The following is a 15,295-nucleotide window of genomic DNA, read 5'->3' as shown; positions in this document are numbered from 1 at the left end:
CTGTTTGTCTTAAAGTCCCTACTAGCTTCTGTTCCAGTTTCCTTTGTTCTACCAATGCTTAAAATAACAACCATGAAACAAGAAGTTTTGTGCCCCTTTCCTGACTTCTGGAACGAACCTTGGATTAAAAACATCAGAATCCAACCAAAGTTACAGAGAAGAAGAATGAGGGTGAAAGGGAGCAGTAATGGAACCGCAGAGCAGACTCAATGGGCCAAATGGCCTAATTCTTCTCCTATGTCTTACATGGAGGAAAATAAACAATCTGAAGCTGTGGCCTGAGACTCATCATCAGCCTTTCCCATCCTGGTGAAGGGTCTCGCACCCAAAACGTTCCCCTCCATTGATGGCATCTGACTTGCAAAGATTCACGGGCATCTCACACAATGATAAGAAGATTAAGCGTACTGTTGGCCAAAGGAAGTTTACATCTGATCCACCCTCAGGCAGACTCAAGCCATTTTGACAATAAAGAGCAAAGCATTATGGTAGTTTCATAGTTTTATTGTTGATTTATATTGTATGAATACAAATATGAAGTTTCTAGAAAGCTACAAAATGTCTACCACTTTAATTAGGAAGGCCTTAAAATGTGTCATTAAAATGTGTCAAACATTTGCTGTAAAGGACACACACAAAGTTGTGTTTCAGAGTGATGATCAAATAATTGCACTTAACTGTCATGGATAATTAGGTTATCACACACTGGTACCAAGAAAGCTAAGATACGTCCTTTATTCAAAGCACCTGTAAAAGATTCTCTGCACACAATACCCTATAAATTTCAATTAACTATCCATAGTAAAGATGAGTTTACACCAAAGCCAACGTTTTAAAATGGTTGTAACCAAAAAAAAATGTACCGGTTCCTGCACATTTACAGCAATACATAACATAGTACAGCTCGCAAGTTTGGAGTCATCTCCTTCCTTGATAGTTTCCTTGGGGTCAGTTAGAATGATCGATAGGGATGTGTTTTTGCAGGAGGAACGAGGTTCTGGGAGCTAGGCAAGTGCTTAGGATAAATTAAAGAAGAATTACAATCTCTTTCGATCACACTGAGCAGTGCTTTGGGAGTAAAAATTGGAAGTCATCAATCTCAAAAACTTTGAAGGCAGTGATTGGTTACCGAACATGACAAAGTGAGGTGGGATGCAACTCTGCCACGGGTGGTTCCAAGCCCCACTGCAAAAGGAGGAGGGTTGGCCATGGGGCCAGCAATCCCATCCCAGAGTTACAGAAGCTCCAAAGACTTCATCCCTGGGAGAAGGAGGATCTTCGAAGATGGGCTACACCTCAGAAGACTGGCCCAGGACAGAGGACTCTGGTAAGCGGCCGTCGGCGGCCTATGCCCCAGTAAGGGTGACAGGGTTAACAGATTCCATCACATCCCTTTCAGTTCATTCCAAGGTAGTTTATAGCCAATGAAGAAGTTATCACGGTTCTGATATAACATGGCAGGGGAACTTGCACATAACAAACTCCCATAAAACTGAAACGTGAAATTCACCTGGTAATCTAACATCGAAACACTGATTCACTGAATATCATAAAGTTTCGACAGTAACCATGGCAAGTTCACTTTTTCAGGGAGTGTGAGACAGAGCAAATAAAAAAGAGGTTTCTATCAAATTTGCCAGCTGTAGGTGATATCAGAAGAAACCACTGACCATAGTTTAAATCAATTAAAGCCACAATTCCATTTCATACACATTACAACACAGAAAATAAGCACGTTAAATTCAATGAGTTATTTAATAAATGCAAGCTGACACACACAAAAATAAACATTCGTTTACACAGTAGGAACTCACAGAGGAAAAAAAATGAAAGGCTACTTAGGTCTAAAGGATTCTGAACTCCTTAATTCAGGCACATAATGTACTCCCCTGGGTGATCTGCACATGAGCACCTCACAGGCCACAGCGATACACAGGTCGCAACAAAACCATTTGCCAAGAAGGAGATTATGGGGTATTCTCGTTTAATCCAAGAGTGCTCCACAGCAAACTAAAGCAACAGTATACTGTGTGTTACAATGGTACAGGGTCACCGAAGCAAATCTCCCACAAGCAGGATCTGCGCCTTCTGGCACAATAATCAAACCTGTATATTCGCTTTTTGAGAATTACGTTTAACAATTCCAAACACCTGCCAATGGGTCAAAACAGCCCCATGGTAGCAGGTTAGATACACAGATAATCTATCCACTTTAACCTTCAATTAAAGCTGTGTGTCCAAACGTGTGCCTATGTATGCATGTGTGGGATGTCCATGTGTACACTGGGTTTAAACTCCACTGGACATGTTTAGAAAGTGCCCTTTTCATATCTGAAATATTTTACTTGGTATCTGAACAACGGAACTTTTAAAGGACTTTGGACCTCCAAAATGAATTTATGTTTTTAAACAGAACTTTACAAATCATGGGCTGCCTAAGGGAGGCAGGGTTAAATTGAACAAGTCAACCAACAAACTTCCAATTTTCTCACTAGAAAGATTACCAGTGGGGGGAAATACTCTACAAAGTCATCTATCAAATCTGAAGTCAAGGGGATCTATACTGCTCCTCAGTGCTTCTAAGCTCGTGAACCTTTCAACAACCACCTTCATTTATAAAGTGCCTTTCAATGTAGGAAAATGTCCCCCAGACAACTATCGAAGACGTGATGCTGAACCACGTTAAGGAGAGATGGGGGGGGGGCAGCCTGTTATCTGGCCAAGGAGGTAGGTTTTTACGGAGAGGCTAAAAGTGGGGAGGCACAAGATTGTTGAGGAGAGAATTTCAGACCCTCAGGTCTCAGCACTGAAGGCACGTCCGCTAATAGCAGAGCAATTAAATTTGTACTTGATTGAGATGCTAGACTTGGAAAGTGAAGATGCTATAGGGATGGAGAAGGAACCAAGAATAATGAGGGGCATAGGACCACAGACAGATGGATTTGTAAGGTGGATGTGTCACATACAGAGGACACAGTGTAGACAGCAAAGAGTGAAATGGACTTAATATGGATCACGAAAGTAGGCAACAGGTTTTTGAAAAACCTCACATTTCCAATGACTGCTATTTAAAAACCAGCCCGGTAGAAATAAAGTTTTCTTTGGTTCTGGAAAGGGGCAGTTTTTCATTTGATTCCCCTCCTCCGCTGCTTCACAGCCCCTTCTAGTGATTCAGCTTAACACAGCTGAGGCAGACATGTCCAAGGCACTCGTCGCTCAGAGCCTAATCAGAACCTAGTTCTGACATGCTTGCTCCAGAATTAAAGTAGGAGGTGGCGTGATTTTATAGGACCCAGGGAGTCCTAAATGCAGGCAGCAAATGTGAGCCGGGATGTGCGGTCTGAAGAACAAATCAAGTTCACCAAGGACTGGGTGAGGAAAGACTGTTCATCTTTTGAAGATCTGGAATAGACAAGGCAGGCTCCCTACAGGGAAGGGTAGGGAGTCACACATGCAGAAGCCAGCCAGCAATCCTTGCTACAGATATTGGGTGTACAGGGAAGGAAATCCATTCTATCGTTAGAGACAACACCAAGTTTGGTGTGGAATTGCCCTGGGTAGAAACTGAGCAACGTTTGTCCTGTCAGAAGACAATATATACATCATAGCCTTTGGCTGCATCAGCAGACTAGCTCCTTAGTCAGCTTGAACGTGGTGCGGAAGAAATAAAAGAACATTTGGAGTGGGGGGTTGAATGCCATCATTATGTCCAAGGAGGTCACTTATTCAACACTGGAAACCTCCTCTTCCAATTCTAAGGCCAATATTAAAAACTCTTCACCAAGACCTCTGGCAGCTGCCTTACTGCATTAGCAGTGTGTCCAACATGGCAGTTGTCACAACGGATCTTCTCAAGGGTCATAAACAAGGATGCAGAGGAGATCCTTCTCTACCCAGAGGTTGGTGAGAATGTGGGACTCAATACTATTGGGAGTAGCTGAAGCATTCAAGGGAAATCATGAGAGATATGGAGGTCAGAGGGATTTGTGCTTAGCTATCAAGGTTTTGGCTGATGTAGACTTAACATGAATGCAAAGAAACCAGAATCTTTTAGTACAAAAGGCAGCTACGCATTGAGGTGACATCTGTAATCCGTCACCTCTGGACCTGTCAAAGGCTGGAGTGGAAAGATGTTGCAACCACCTTTACACAAGGAGAGGTGGCTAAAATGTCCCAGTGTTGAACAATGAAGACCAAAGGTTTCACCTCCAGTTTGCTGGACATTTGATGGGATGAGTTCCAGGGATGCCTTCCTTAGGTTACCTGGAGGGAAACTTGGATTAGATAAGTCAGGACTCAGTAAAGGCATTCAAAATTACCAAGTTATTACGAAGTCCAGCAGGAAATTCAGAGAAATGTTTTCCCACAGAGACTGGTGGAATGGGCAAGGCCATCAGTGAGGTTTGCAAGGGGAGACTGGGAGAAGGGAAGAAGAGATGCTGTTAGGAGGAGGGCAGGGCTGAGAGTTTGAGGAGGAGGGCTGTGTGAAGCATCAGCAGGAGGAAACAGACAAGTCCAATGACTCTTTACTCTGTGGCTCATTCTCGATAAGACAAACCCAAAGTTTAATTTGAGTTGGAGGCTAGCTTGAAAAGATAATTTAACCAGTTTTCATTCATCTAAAAAGCACAGGCACAGTATGCGTGTAAGTTGGATGCTGACACAGTATTAAGGTTACTGATTAGCCAACAACTGTTCACGTTTTCTTGTACAATAGTCAAACTCCACCAAGATTCAAACTATAACATCCGCTAAAAAAATAAACAATTACAATAATTTTTATCTTTTTTTTGCTTCTGCTGTACAATGTGTAACCTCGGTTGTATCTATGAATTTGACTCAGGTTATCTGAACATACTTCTACACAAAAATGCCACCTTTTGAATTTATCCTATTTCGATTTGCGTACGTTACTCAGTAGAAGGCATTGAAGGTGATCACTCTTATTTTTCTTGTATTTGGTTTCTGATCTGCATACAATTTACATTTCATCTGACTGAGCAGATCTTTTCTAGGCTGGAATATCGAAAAACAAAGGCACTTACTTTGCTTGAGTGCAGGAGATGTATGAAGATCGTTATTTGGTCAGTGGTTGTTAAAGGCATGTGTTGAAAAGGCTGGCTACTCTTGCGTCTGTGCTTGGGCTAGTCCAAACTGTGAGACGGGCTCCTCTTTTCGAGCAAATTGGAAGTGACTCTTTTATCACTGGGGTGTTTGGTTGGCAATACATTTAAACACACTTCACTGAAAACAAAAACCTTCTCAAAATACTTTTCAAGTGTGTTCATATTCATTGTTTGCAACATACATGTTGTCAGGAACATTCACGAGACAAAAGAGTGTTCTTAAAGCACAGTATATCCAATTAAAACAGGAAGATCTACAGTTAAACTGTAACTTCCTATAGTACGCTATTAAGGCACTGATAAATCTACGCTTTGGCAGCACAGAATTAAAATTACATCTGAAAATAAGTTACTGATAACTTCCAGCTTAGCAAAGAACTCACAGCCTCAGTAACTTCTTATTTGGGTTTCAATAATTTCTTACAATGAACAGTGATCACAATATAGTGTTTTTTTTCCACACATTTCAATGTGTAAAGACAAATACTTTAAAACCATGGCATTTTCTCCTCAAATCCCCAAAAATGAACACTTAGTGACTGTGCCACTGCGAATCAGTTCGACAACATGCAAACTCAAACCTACATTACAGAAGTGACGCACGACGAGCTGGTTTCGTTACGTGACAGTGAAGCGTGCCCGCCAAGTAACAGGGAGAAATCCACAGCCATTACACACACAAGTACCAAAGTTGAAACACACACACACACACACACACACACACACACACACACACACACACATCCACACACGTCAGAAAAACAGGCAAGACCCCTTTGAGAGTATTTGGATCTCCCAAAGAACCAAGTGGTCAGGTGGTCAGGTCACTGAGGCACTGTATGTTCTCCCACCCCACCCGCTCCCCCACCCCGGCTTACTTGTAAGTAATGCTGCTGAGTTTTTGCAGGCAGAGTCTGTCATTTCATTACAACACACACCGCCATCACTCAAGGGCACAAACCACAGTTGTTGAGTCCCTTCAAACAACTGACATTACAAACCTATGCTGGGACCAGACCTGTGTGTATTGAGTTAACACTCATGTTTTGTCCAATGCCAAAAAATACACTTCTTTTCCCCCCAAAAAAAGTAAATTTCCAAACACTATTACAAAATAGACTTATAGAAACATACAAAAGTCACTACTCTTATCATAAATTCTTGTGATATGGTCAAAATTTTTAATTTTGGTATCAGACGAGCTCCTCTTCCCCCAGATGACAAGATACAGCTGGCATAAACACAACTAATGGCCTGAAGACTGGGAACTCAGCTGAGATTTCTATGTGGGCTAGAGAGGGTTAATTACTGTGAGATGTGGACTGGAGATTTTAAGTATGGCAAAACTATTATTTTTTGTATTCTTACTTTTTTTGGAAGTTAGTTTCCCTTGTACTGAGTGACCAGTTAGCCACACATCCATCATGCCTTGCAATCAAAAGTTTACAGAACAATAAATCCTCTCTACAATTTAATTTTCTTTTAACTAAAAGCATGTACATCCTTTGTTGGCATCAGTGGACAGTACCAATTCAAATGGCCAAAACTAACCAAATTCCCCTTTCGTCCTAATCTACAGCAGTGTGGCTCTGCATTCTTCCGCACTGAAACAAGATTGCATTAAACTAAATCCGTTTACATAGCAGGATTCCTAAAACTATTCGGTTAATATTGCAAGTAACTGTGGATCAATGTTATATACAAAAAAAGGAGTGTGTGTGTTTAATAAGAAAAAGGAAATCTGAAAACAAGTAGACCTGGTGACCACGAAATCACTGACATTCTCACATCAGCATTGCGATAATTCTTGACCTAAAGTCCTAAACTTCATCCTGATGCCCTCCGCTGCATATTCACATGTTGATAAATATATACCTGTGAATATACCATCTTTGGAAAAAAAACTCTTTAAATAAATTATCTTTACAAAGGCAGTCGTTCCACGGTTAAATGCATTGTGTCTACAATCATTACGTTCCTGTCTTGTTTTTTTTAAATGTTTTCTGTCCACACAGAAAAGCATGTACTGAATAGACTATGCTCCCGCAATTATTAAAACAAAATTTAGATAACAACAGTCTCAGTTTTTTCCAATGTAGTAACTCAAACTGGTAATTTGTCTTTTAAAAAAATCTTCAAGCACAGAAAATTCAATATAAAAACCTATTACATGGTACCATAATTCACAGCTCTTGATATACACGCACACACACCCACACACACACACACACACACATACACACATAAAAAGGCTACCCACATCAGAAACTCAGACGTGTTATGGGTGTATCAATCGATTTGAGGCACTGCCACATGTTTTGAGGTTTTAAGTCTATATTCAACTGCAACTGTGTTTTCCTTTCTCCAGAGACGGAATGAAATATCCACGGTTATTCCTTCATGAGCCTGTAGGTATGATGCTGTGCTCCGTGTTCACTGGTAGAAACTTCAAACACACACGCCATGCACAGAAGTGTCTCCTGTGTATCCCTATTTGTTACAACCTGCAGGCAACAGAACAAAAACTCATCAATAGAACACGAGCTTCATTTATACGCCGTGTTTAAAGCAGCCCAAGGGATCTTCACCAGAGCGTGAAGATGATGAGATCTGCCATTGGACAGGAGATGACAAATTGGGACGGTGACCCAAACAATATAATAATAACAATAACACTAACTCTATTTATAGAACACTTTTCAGACAGGCAATGTGGTTCAAAAGGCTTTACAATGAGATAAAAGTGCAAACATTAAGATAAAATATAACCATGAAAATAAAAGACAGTAGTTAAAAGTGAGATTAAATAAAATAGGTTTTGAGCTGATGTTTAAAAGTATCAGCTGAACCTGCATCCCTTATAGTTTTAGGTACTGAGTTTCACAGTTTAGGAGTGTAGTTCAAAGGCCCAAACCCTAACCCTGACCTGCCAATTATTTTTTGAAGGAAATTGTCTACATATAAGAAAGCGGCAGAAGAAGAGCTGAGATTTCAAGCAGGATTATAAAACAACAATGATTCTGTGATGTATTCCAGTCCCAGAACATTGAGAACTTTAAAAACAAGTGTAAGAACTTTGAAATCAATTTTGAAAGATACAGGAAGCCAATGCAGAGCAGCTAGGATGGGTTTTACTTAAATGTTTTGCGGTGTTCTGAATGAGTTGAAGTTTGTCAATAGACTGCAGATGGACAATTTCAATCCCCGTCCTTGGATCCTTCAATGTATTCATTACTCCAAATTGATGTAACCTCAACACATGCATTTCCTGAGATCTCCAAGTTTTGGTGGTCAGGCCAATAAGTATAGAAGACACAGGAACAGAATCAGGCCATTCGGCCCATTGAGTCTGCTCCTCCATTCCACCATGGCTGGCTTATTTTTCCCCTCAACCACATTTTCTTGCCTTCTCCCCGTAACCTTTGATGCCCTGACTAATCAAATACCTATCAATCTCCACTTTAAATATACCCAATGACTTGGCCTCCACAGCCATCTGTGGCAATGAATTGCATAGATTCACCACTCTCTGGCTAAAGAAATTCCTCCTCATTTACGTACCTCATTAACTATAAAGCACTTTCTATTATCCTAAAGTTAGGAAACTAGTGCTTTACAAATGCCACAAAGAAAGAAACCTGAAAGAACCCAACTAATAAAAAGAGCAACACCCAATGCACAGAGAAAGAGGGGAAAAAAAAAACCAAATCATGCAAGTAACAGCATTCCAAACCAAACTGAGTCGACAGACTCCAATCCCGGAGCAGTCGGAGTAAAAGCCCAAAGCCTCTGCCTCAGTTCTATGTTCTAATGCAAATATAATTTTAGATTGTAGATGAAAAGACTTACCAATAAAATAGTGAAATTCTCCAGTACACTGTTCATCATGTACTTTTCTGGTAAGTGTTTCAGTTTGTGTATGAAATTGATCATATATTCACACATGGGAGAACGGTTTATTCTGTACACAAAACGTCCGTTCTCAAACCTCGCATATTCAGTCTGGGGGTAAAAAAAATGAATTTACATTTTTGATTGGTATTTATATTTTTGTATTTATTTATTTATTGTATTTATATTTTCATTATGTTCTAGATAAAAGTCAAACACAGCAGGTAGAACACTCAAAGGGTCATGAGAGTATGAAGTGAGCTGCCAGCACAAGTGGTTCAACATTTAAGAGAAATTTGGGTCGGTACATGGATCATAGGGGTATGGAGGGTCACGGTCCTCTTGCAGATCGATGGGTGTAGGCAGTTTAAATGGTTCAGCACGGACTAGATGGACTGAAGGGCCTGTACTTTCCTGTAACTCTGACATTTCAACACAATATCTGCACTATGACACCCCTGGTCACCAAACACTCCAATAAACTTCTGCAGATCCGTTCAAAGACCAGTTGAGTCAAAAGGACCAAACACAGAGGTACAGGAGCCTGAAGACCCGCTATTAGCTATAAAGCACGTTGTATCATCCTGAAGTCAAGAGACACTAGCGTGTTACAAATGCCACACAGAAAGAAGCCTGAAAGAACCCTTTCTTTCCTTCTGCCATCAGATTTCAAATGGTCCATGAACTGATGAACAGATAAAGAAAGATGAAAGATTAGCTTTATTTGTCAATTGTACATTGAAACATACAGTGAAATGTGTTGTTTATATCAACAGCTCACAAGAGCTGCCACGCTTCCAGCACCAATGTAGAATGCCTACAACTCACTAACCCTAACGTGTATGTCCTTGGACTGTGGAAGCACCCAGAGAGACCCCACACGGTCACGGGGAGAACGTACAAACTCCTTACCGACAGCAATGTGAATTGAACTCCAATTGTGAACTGCTACATTATGGTGCAACCCATGGCCCTACTTGCTGATCCTTCTTTCAGATTGTGTCACTTATTGTAACTTCACGCCGCTGCATCGTACTGTTGCTGCAAAGTTACATATTTCACTTCATGCTGGTCAGTGATGAATTTCCCAGGTGTTAACATATCAGAACGTCTGTCCTGCACCCAAGGTATCAATGCAATTATGAAGAAAGCATGCCAGCAAAGTCCTCAGGAGCTTGAGGAGGTTTAGTATGCCACCAAAGACTCGAGCAAATCTTTACAGTGTCATGAAGTGTATGGTCATACACTTTGGTAGAAGAAATGAAAGGGTTGACTATTTTCTAAATGGAGAGAAAATACAAAAGACTGAGATGCAAAGGGACCTGAGAGTCCTTGTGCAGGATTCCCTGAAGGTTAATTTGCAGGTTGAGTCCATGGAAGGCGATATTAGCATTCATTTCAAGAGGACTAGAATATAAAAGCAAGGATGTAATGTTGAGACTTTATAAAGCTCTGGTGAGCCCTCACTTGGAATACTGTGAGCAGTTTTGGGCCCCTCATTTTAGAAAGGATGTGCTGAAACTGGAGAGGATTCAGAGTTTCACAAAAATGATTCCAGGATTGAATGGCTTGTTATAAGAAGAGCATTTGTCGGCTCTGGGCCTGTATTCACTAGAATTCAGAAGCATGGGGGTGATCTCATTGAAACCTATCGAATGGTGAAAGGACTTGATAGAGTGGATGTGGAGAGGATGTTTCCTATGGTGAAAGAGCTTAAGACCAGAGGACACAGCTTCAGAATAGAGAGGTATCATTTTAGAATGGAGATGAGGAGGAATTTCTTTAGCTAGAGAGTGGTGAATTCTTTGCCACAGGCAACTGTGGAGGCCAAGTCATTACGTATATTTAAGGCAGAGACTGACAGATTCTTGATTGGTCAGGACATGAAGGGATATGGGGAGAAGGCAGGAGACTGGGGCTGAGAGGAAAATTGGATCAACCATAATGAAATGGCAGAGCAGACTTGATGGGCCAAATGGCCTAATTCTGCTCCTATATCTTATGGTCTTATAAAAATTTAAAGTAAAATACAAATCCAGTTTTCCAACACTCTGCTTTCCATGTTGGAGGGCGGGTAGTAGTATAGTCAGGGAAATGCTTTATAATGTCACCCATCAGCGGTTAGGGTTCAATTCCCGTCACCGTCTGTAAGGAGTTTTTACATTTTGACTGTGACAGCGCGGGTTTCCTCCCACATACAGGTTGCAGTTAGTAAGTTGTGGGCGTGCCACGTTGGCACCCAAAAACATGGTGACCCAGCACATCCCTGGTCTGTGTTGATCATTGGTGCAAAACAACTCGTTTCACTGTATGTTTCGATATACATGTGATAAATAAAAACAATCTCTATCTTGAAAATTCCATGAGTGCATTGAAGGGTTTTGTACATTAGTCACCACTCGAGGTTTCTGGAAATGTTCCTTTCAGTTTAAGAGCAACACACACAAAATGCTGCAGGCCAGGTAGTATCAATGGAGAGAAATAAACAGTCGATGTTTCAGGCCGGGACCCTTCATCGGGAACGGTTTGTCCCACTCCCATCAGGAAGGAGACAATGTAGCAACTACGTCAGGACGGCCAGACCCAAAAACAGTTACTTTCCCTAAGCAGGAAGGCCTCCACCTACTAACCCACCCCTCCACTCCCCCAACCACCACCACTTCTTCATTTCCTGTCAGTCACCCTGTTCCTAGCGTCACCTTATGGACGTACAATCAATCTGTGTATATAAGCTATCTTATGTATTTATATTCATTGTGTTTTTTTTTTATTGCATCCTTTTGTGCTGCATCAGATCCAGAGTAACAATTACTTCGTTCTCCTTTACGCTTCTGAAATGGAAATGGCATTAAACAATCTCGAATCTTAAATCTATGGAAAATAATAAAGAGTCAACTTTTAGGGCCAACGCTGCAGGAGCTGACAAAGGGCACCAGCCCATCATGTTGACTCTTTATTCATTTCCATAGATGCTGCCTGACCTGCTGAGTTCCTCTCACATTTTGTGTGTGTTACTCTGGCTTTCCAGCGTCTACAGAATCTCTCGTGCTTATCCTTTAAGTGTAATCCACCTTGATAAAATATTTCTGGAGGCGTTTTACTGATTTATTTATTGAGATACAGTGAGGAAGAGGCCCTTCCGGCCCTTTGGGCTGCACTGCCCAGCAACCTTATTTAACCCTGGGCTAACCACAGGACAATTTACAATGACCAATTAACTGACCAACTGGTACGTCTTTGGACTGTGGAGGAAACTAGAGCACCTCAAGGAAACCCAGGTGGTTATGCAGAGAAGGTAGCAACTTCCCACAGGCAGTGGTGCGACCTGAGGTTATTCTCTGTGCTGAACAGACTCACCTCTACCTTTTCCACTACTTGTTTTCCAAAGGAGCAAACCTTGGTTGAGCAAGTGATTGTCATGTTTTCAGAGCTCTCATATTGACTTGTCACGCCATAGAAAGCTCCTGCATCATCTTGAATATTGCAGTTCAAATCAGCCTGACAAATGCACAGAAGGCAGAGAATTAACAAAAACACAAAACAATTTCACATCAGACAATAAATCAGAATTAAACTTGTGCAACATTTTGTTACATATCGATGCAGTTACAAAGAAGGCACAAGAACAGCTACATTTAATTCGGAGTTTGAGGATCCTTGGTATGTCACAAAAGAAACTTGCAAATGTTTACCGCTGTATTGTGGAGAACACTCTAACAAGCTGCATCACTGCCTGGTTTGGATGGGCGACTGGACAGGATCAGAAAGTGCTACATAAAGTTCCAAACTCAGGCAACTCCATCATGGGCACCAGCCTCCCCAGCATCGCAGGCATCTTCAAAAGGTGATGCCTCGAAAAGGCAGCATCCATCATTAAGGACCCCCATCACCCGGGACGTGCCCTCTTCTCATTATTACCATCAGAGAGGAGACACAGGAGCCTGAAGACCCACATTCAATATTTCAGAAACAGCTCCTTCCCCTCTGCCATCAGATTTCTGAAAGGACAATGCCCCCATGACCACTGCCTCACTATTTTTCTCATTTTTTCGCTACGTATTTTATACATATCCTTACTGTAATTTATAGTATTTTAATTATTATGAATTGCATTGTACTGCTGCCACAAAACAACAAATTTCACAACAGACAGTATTCCAGTGATATTCAAACTGGTTCTGATACTGATTTAAAATAAGAAACTTTTATCGAAAGACTTCCTTAGACAATGAAATATTAAATACACTAAGGTCTGGGTTTAATCCAACCGTCAACGATTCCCTTCCCTCCCCATGGAAGCTGACTGGCCCATTGAGTTCGTCCAACAGAACTGGAATTGGCTTATTATTGTCACGTGTACAGTACAGTGAAAAAATTGTCTTATATAATGTTCATACAGAGCAATTCATTTCACAGCACCATAAGACAAAGGATCAGAATTAGGCCATTCAGCCCATCTAGTCTCCTCCACCATTCCATCATGGCTGATTTATTATCCCTCTCAAACGCATTCTCCAGCCTTCTCCCCATAATGCCTTTACTAATGAACGAGCTTCCAGCAGAAGTGGTTGAGGCAGGTTCGATGTTGTCATTTAAAGTTAAATTGGACAGCTATATGGACAGGAAAGGAATGGAGGGTTGTGGGCTAAGTGCAGGTCGGTGGGACTAGGTGAGAGTAAGCATTCGGCATGGACTAGAAGGGCCGAGATGGCCTGTTTCCGTGCTGTAATTGTTATATGGTTATATATGGTTATAATCAAGAGCCTATCAAATTTTGCTTTAAACATGCTCAATGACTTGGCGTCCACACTCATCTGTGGCAACGAATTCCACAGATTCAACACCCTCTGGCTAAAGAAATTCCTCCTCATCTCTGTTCTAAATGGATGTCCCTCTATTCTAAGGCTGTGCCCTCTGGTACCAGACTCCCCCACTATAGGAAACATCCTCTCCACATCCACTCTATCTAGGCCTTTCAATATTCAATAGGTTTCAGTGAGGTCACCCCTCATTCTTCTAAACTCCAGTAAGTACAGGCCCAGAACCATCAAACATTTCACCTTTCATTCCCAGGATCATTCGCATGAGTCTCCTCAGGATCCTCTCCATTGCCAGCACATCTTTTCTTAGCTAAGGAGCCCAAAACTGCTCACAATACTCCAAATGCAATACAAGAGTAAACAATAACAATGCAGAATAAAGGGTTACAGTTACAGAGAAAGTGCAGTGCAAGGTGAGAACGAGGTAGATCGTGAGGTCAAGAGTCAATCTTATCGTTCTAGGAACCATTCAATAGTCTAATGAGAGTGGAGTTTATTGCTTCAGATTCCAGCATCAGTCGTCTCTTGTGTTTCTAAGCTTAATTCTGTTACACCCACCACAGATGCTGCCTGATCCGCTGATCAAATCCAGCATCAGTTGTGGTGAGGAGTAGGCCTCAGCCGTGGGAAGAGAATCACACGTGATGGAACGGAGCGACTGTGCTGCACCATTTTCGTGTCCTTTGGAACTTGAACCCCAGATTTTGTACAACACACACAAAATGCTGGAGGAACTCAGCTACTCAGGCAACAACTATGGGGGTGACACTTCGCGCTGAGGCTCTTACCAGGCGCCATGTTGCATCGCAGTTAGTGGGACGCTATCACTGCTCATGGTCTCGGAGTTTGGAATTCAACTCTGTCACCCTCCGTAAGGCGTTTATACATCCTCCCAATGTGTGTGTGGGTTTCCTCTGGGTGCTCCAGTACCCTCTCACCGTCCAAAGTTGTACCAGTTAGTAAGTGAATTGGTGATTGTAAATTGTCTTGTGATTAGACTAGGGTTAACTAGATGGGTTGCTGGGCAGTGTGGCTCGTTGGGTCAGAAGGACTGTATCTCAATAGCAAAGAAGTAACTAAATCAGACAGCAGTGGTAGTTGTGGGCCCACTGGGTAATTTTCCCTCAGTACTTTGCCTCCACTCAAAGCCAGAATCAAACAGTGAATGCAAGGACCTTCAGGTTTCGTGTATGTATCAGAATGAGTGGCTGCAGATTAACGGTGGAGAACTGTTTAATGTTGTGGTTCCAAGTGGGAAATTCTTGCACTGACTGTGGACGGGTGGGAGTGGTGGCAACTGGAGGAACATTTGTTTTGGGAGACTGAGTTCAGCCCTGGAGGCAATGTTCTGGCAACTTTCATTTCTGCACCATTATCCAGATGCTAAATCTTCTGCCCGTGTCCGCAAAAAACTATGGAGAGTTGGTGAAAAATGGTTTTACACTTCTCGGTGCCTCA

The 15,295-nt window shown here is 41.7% G+C and overlaps 1 protein-coding gene across 4 annotated transcripts in view; it reads right to left on the bottom strand.

Annotated features, from left to right (window-relative positions):
* Positions 1 to 494: 494 nt before the first annotated feature.
* The window catches only part of LOC134353556 (transcriptional enhancer factor TEF-1), a 326,595-nt gene continuing 311,794 nt past the window's right edge, over positions 495 to 15,295 (bottom strand). For all 4 annotated transcript variants that reach the window (XM_063061583.1, XM_063061584.1, XM_063061585.1 and 1 more), the window contains 3 exons: positions 12,375 to 12,515; positions 8,976 to 9,128; positions 495 to 7,630 (listed from right to left, as the gene is read on the bottom strand). In XM_063061583.1, coding sequence (XP_062917653.1) covers positions 7,517 to 7,630; positions 8,976 to 9,128; positions 12,375 to 12,515 — 408 coding nt within the window. In that variant the 3' untranslated portion in view covers positions 495 to 7,516. The remainder of the gene's footprint in view (positions 7,631 to 8,975; positions 9,129 to 12,374; positions 12,516 to 15,295) is intronic.

This window comes from Mobula hypostoma, chromosome 11 (genome assembly GCF_963921235.1).
Source record: "Mobula hypostoma chromosome 11, sMobHyp1.1, whole genome shotgun sequence".
Taxonomy (NCBI): Eukaryota; Metazoa; Chordata; class Chondrichthyes; order Myliobatiformes; family Myliobatidae; genus Mobula; species Mobula hypostoma.
Note: the sequence above shows the minus strand (reverse complement) of the source record. Positions and strands in the feature narration are given on the sequence as shown.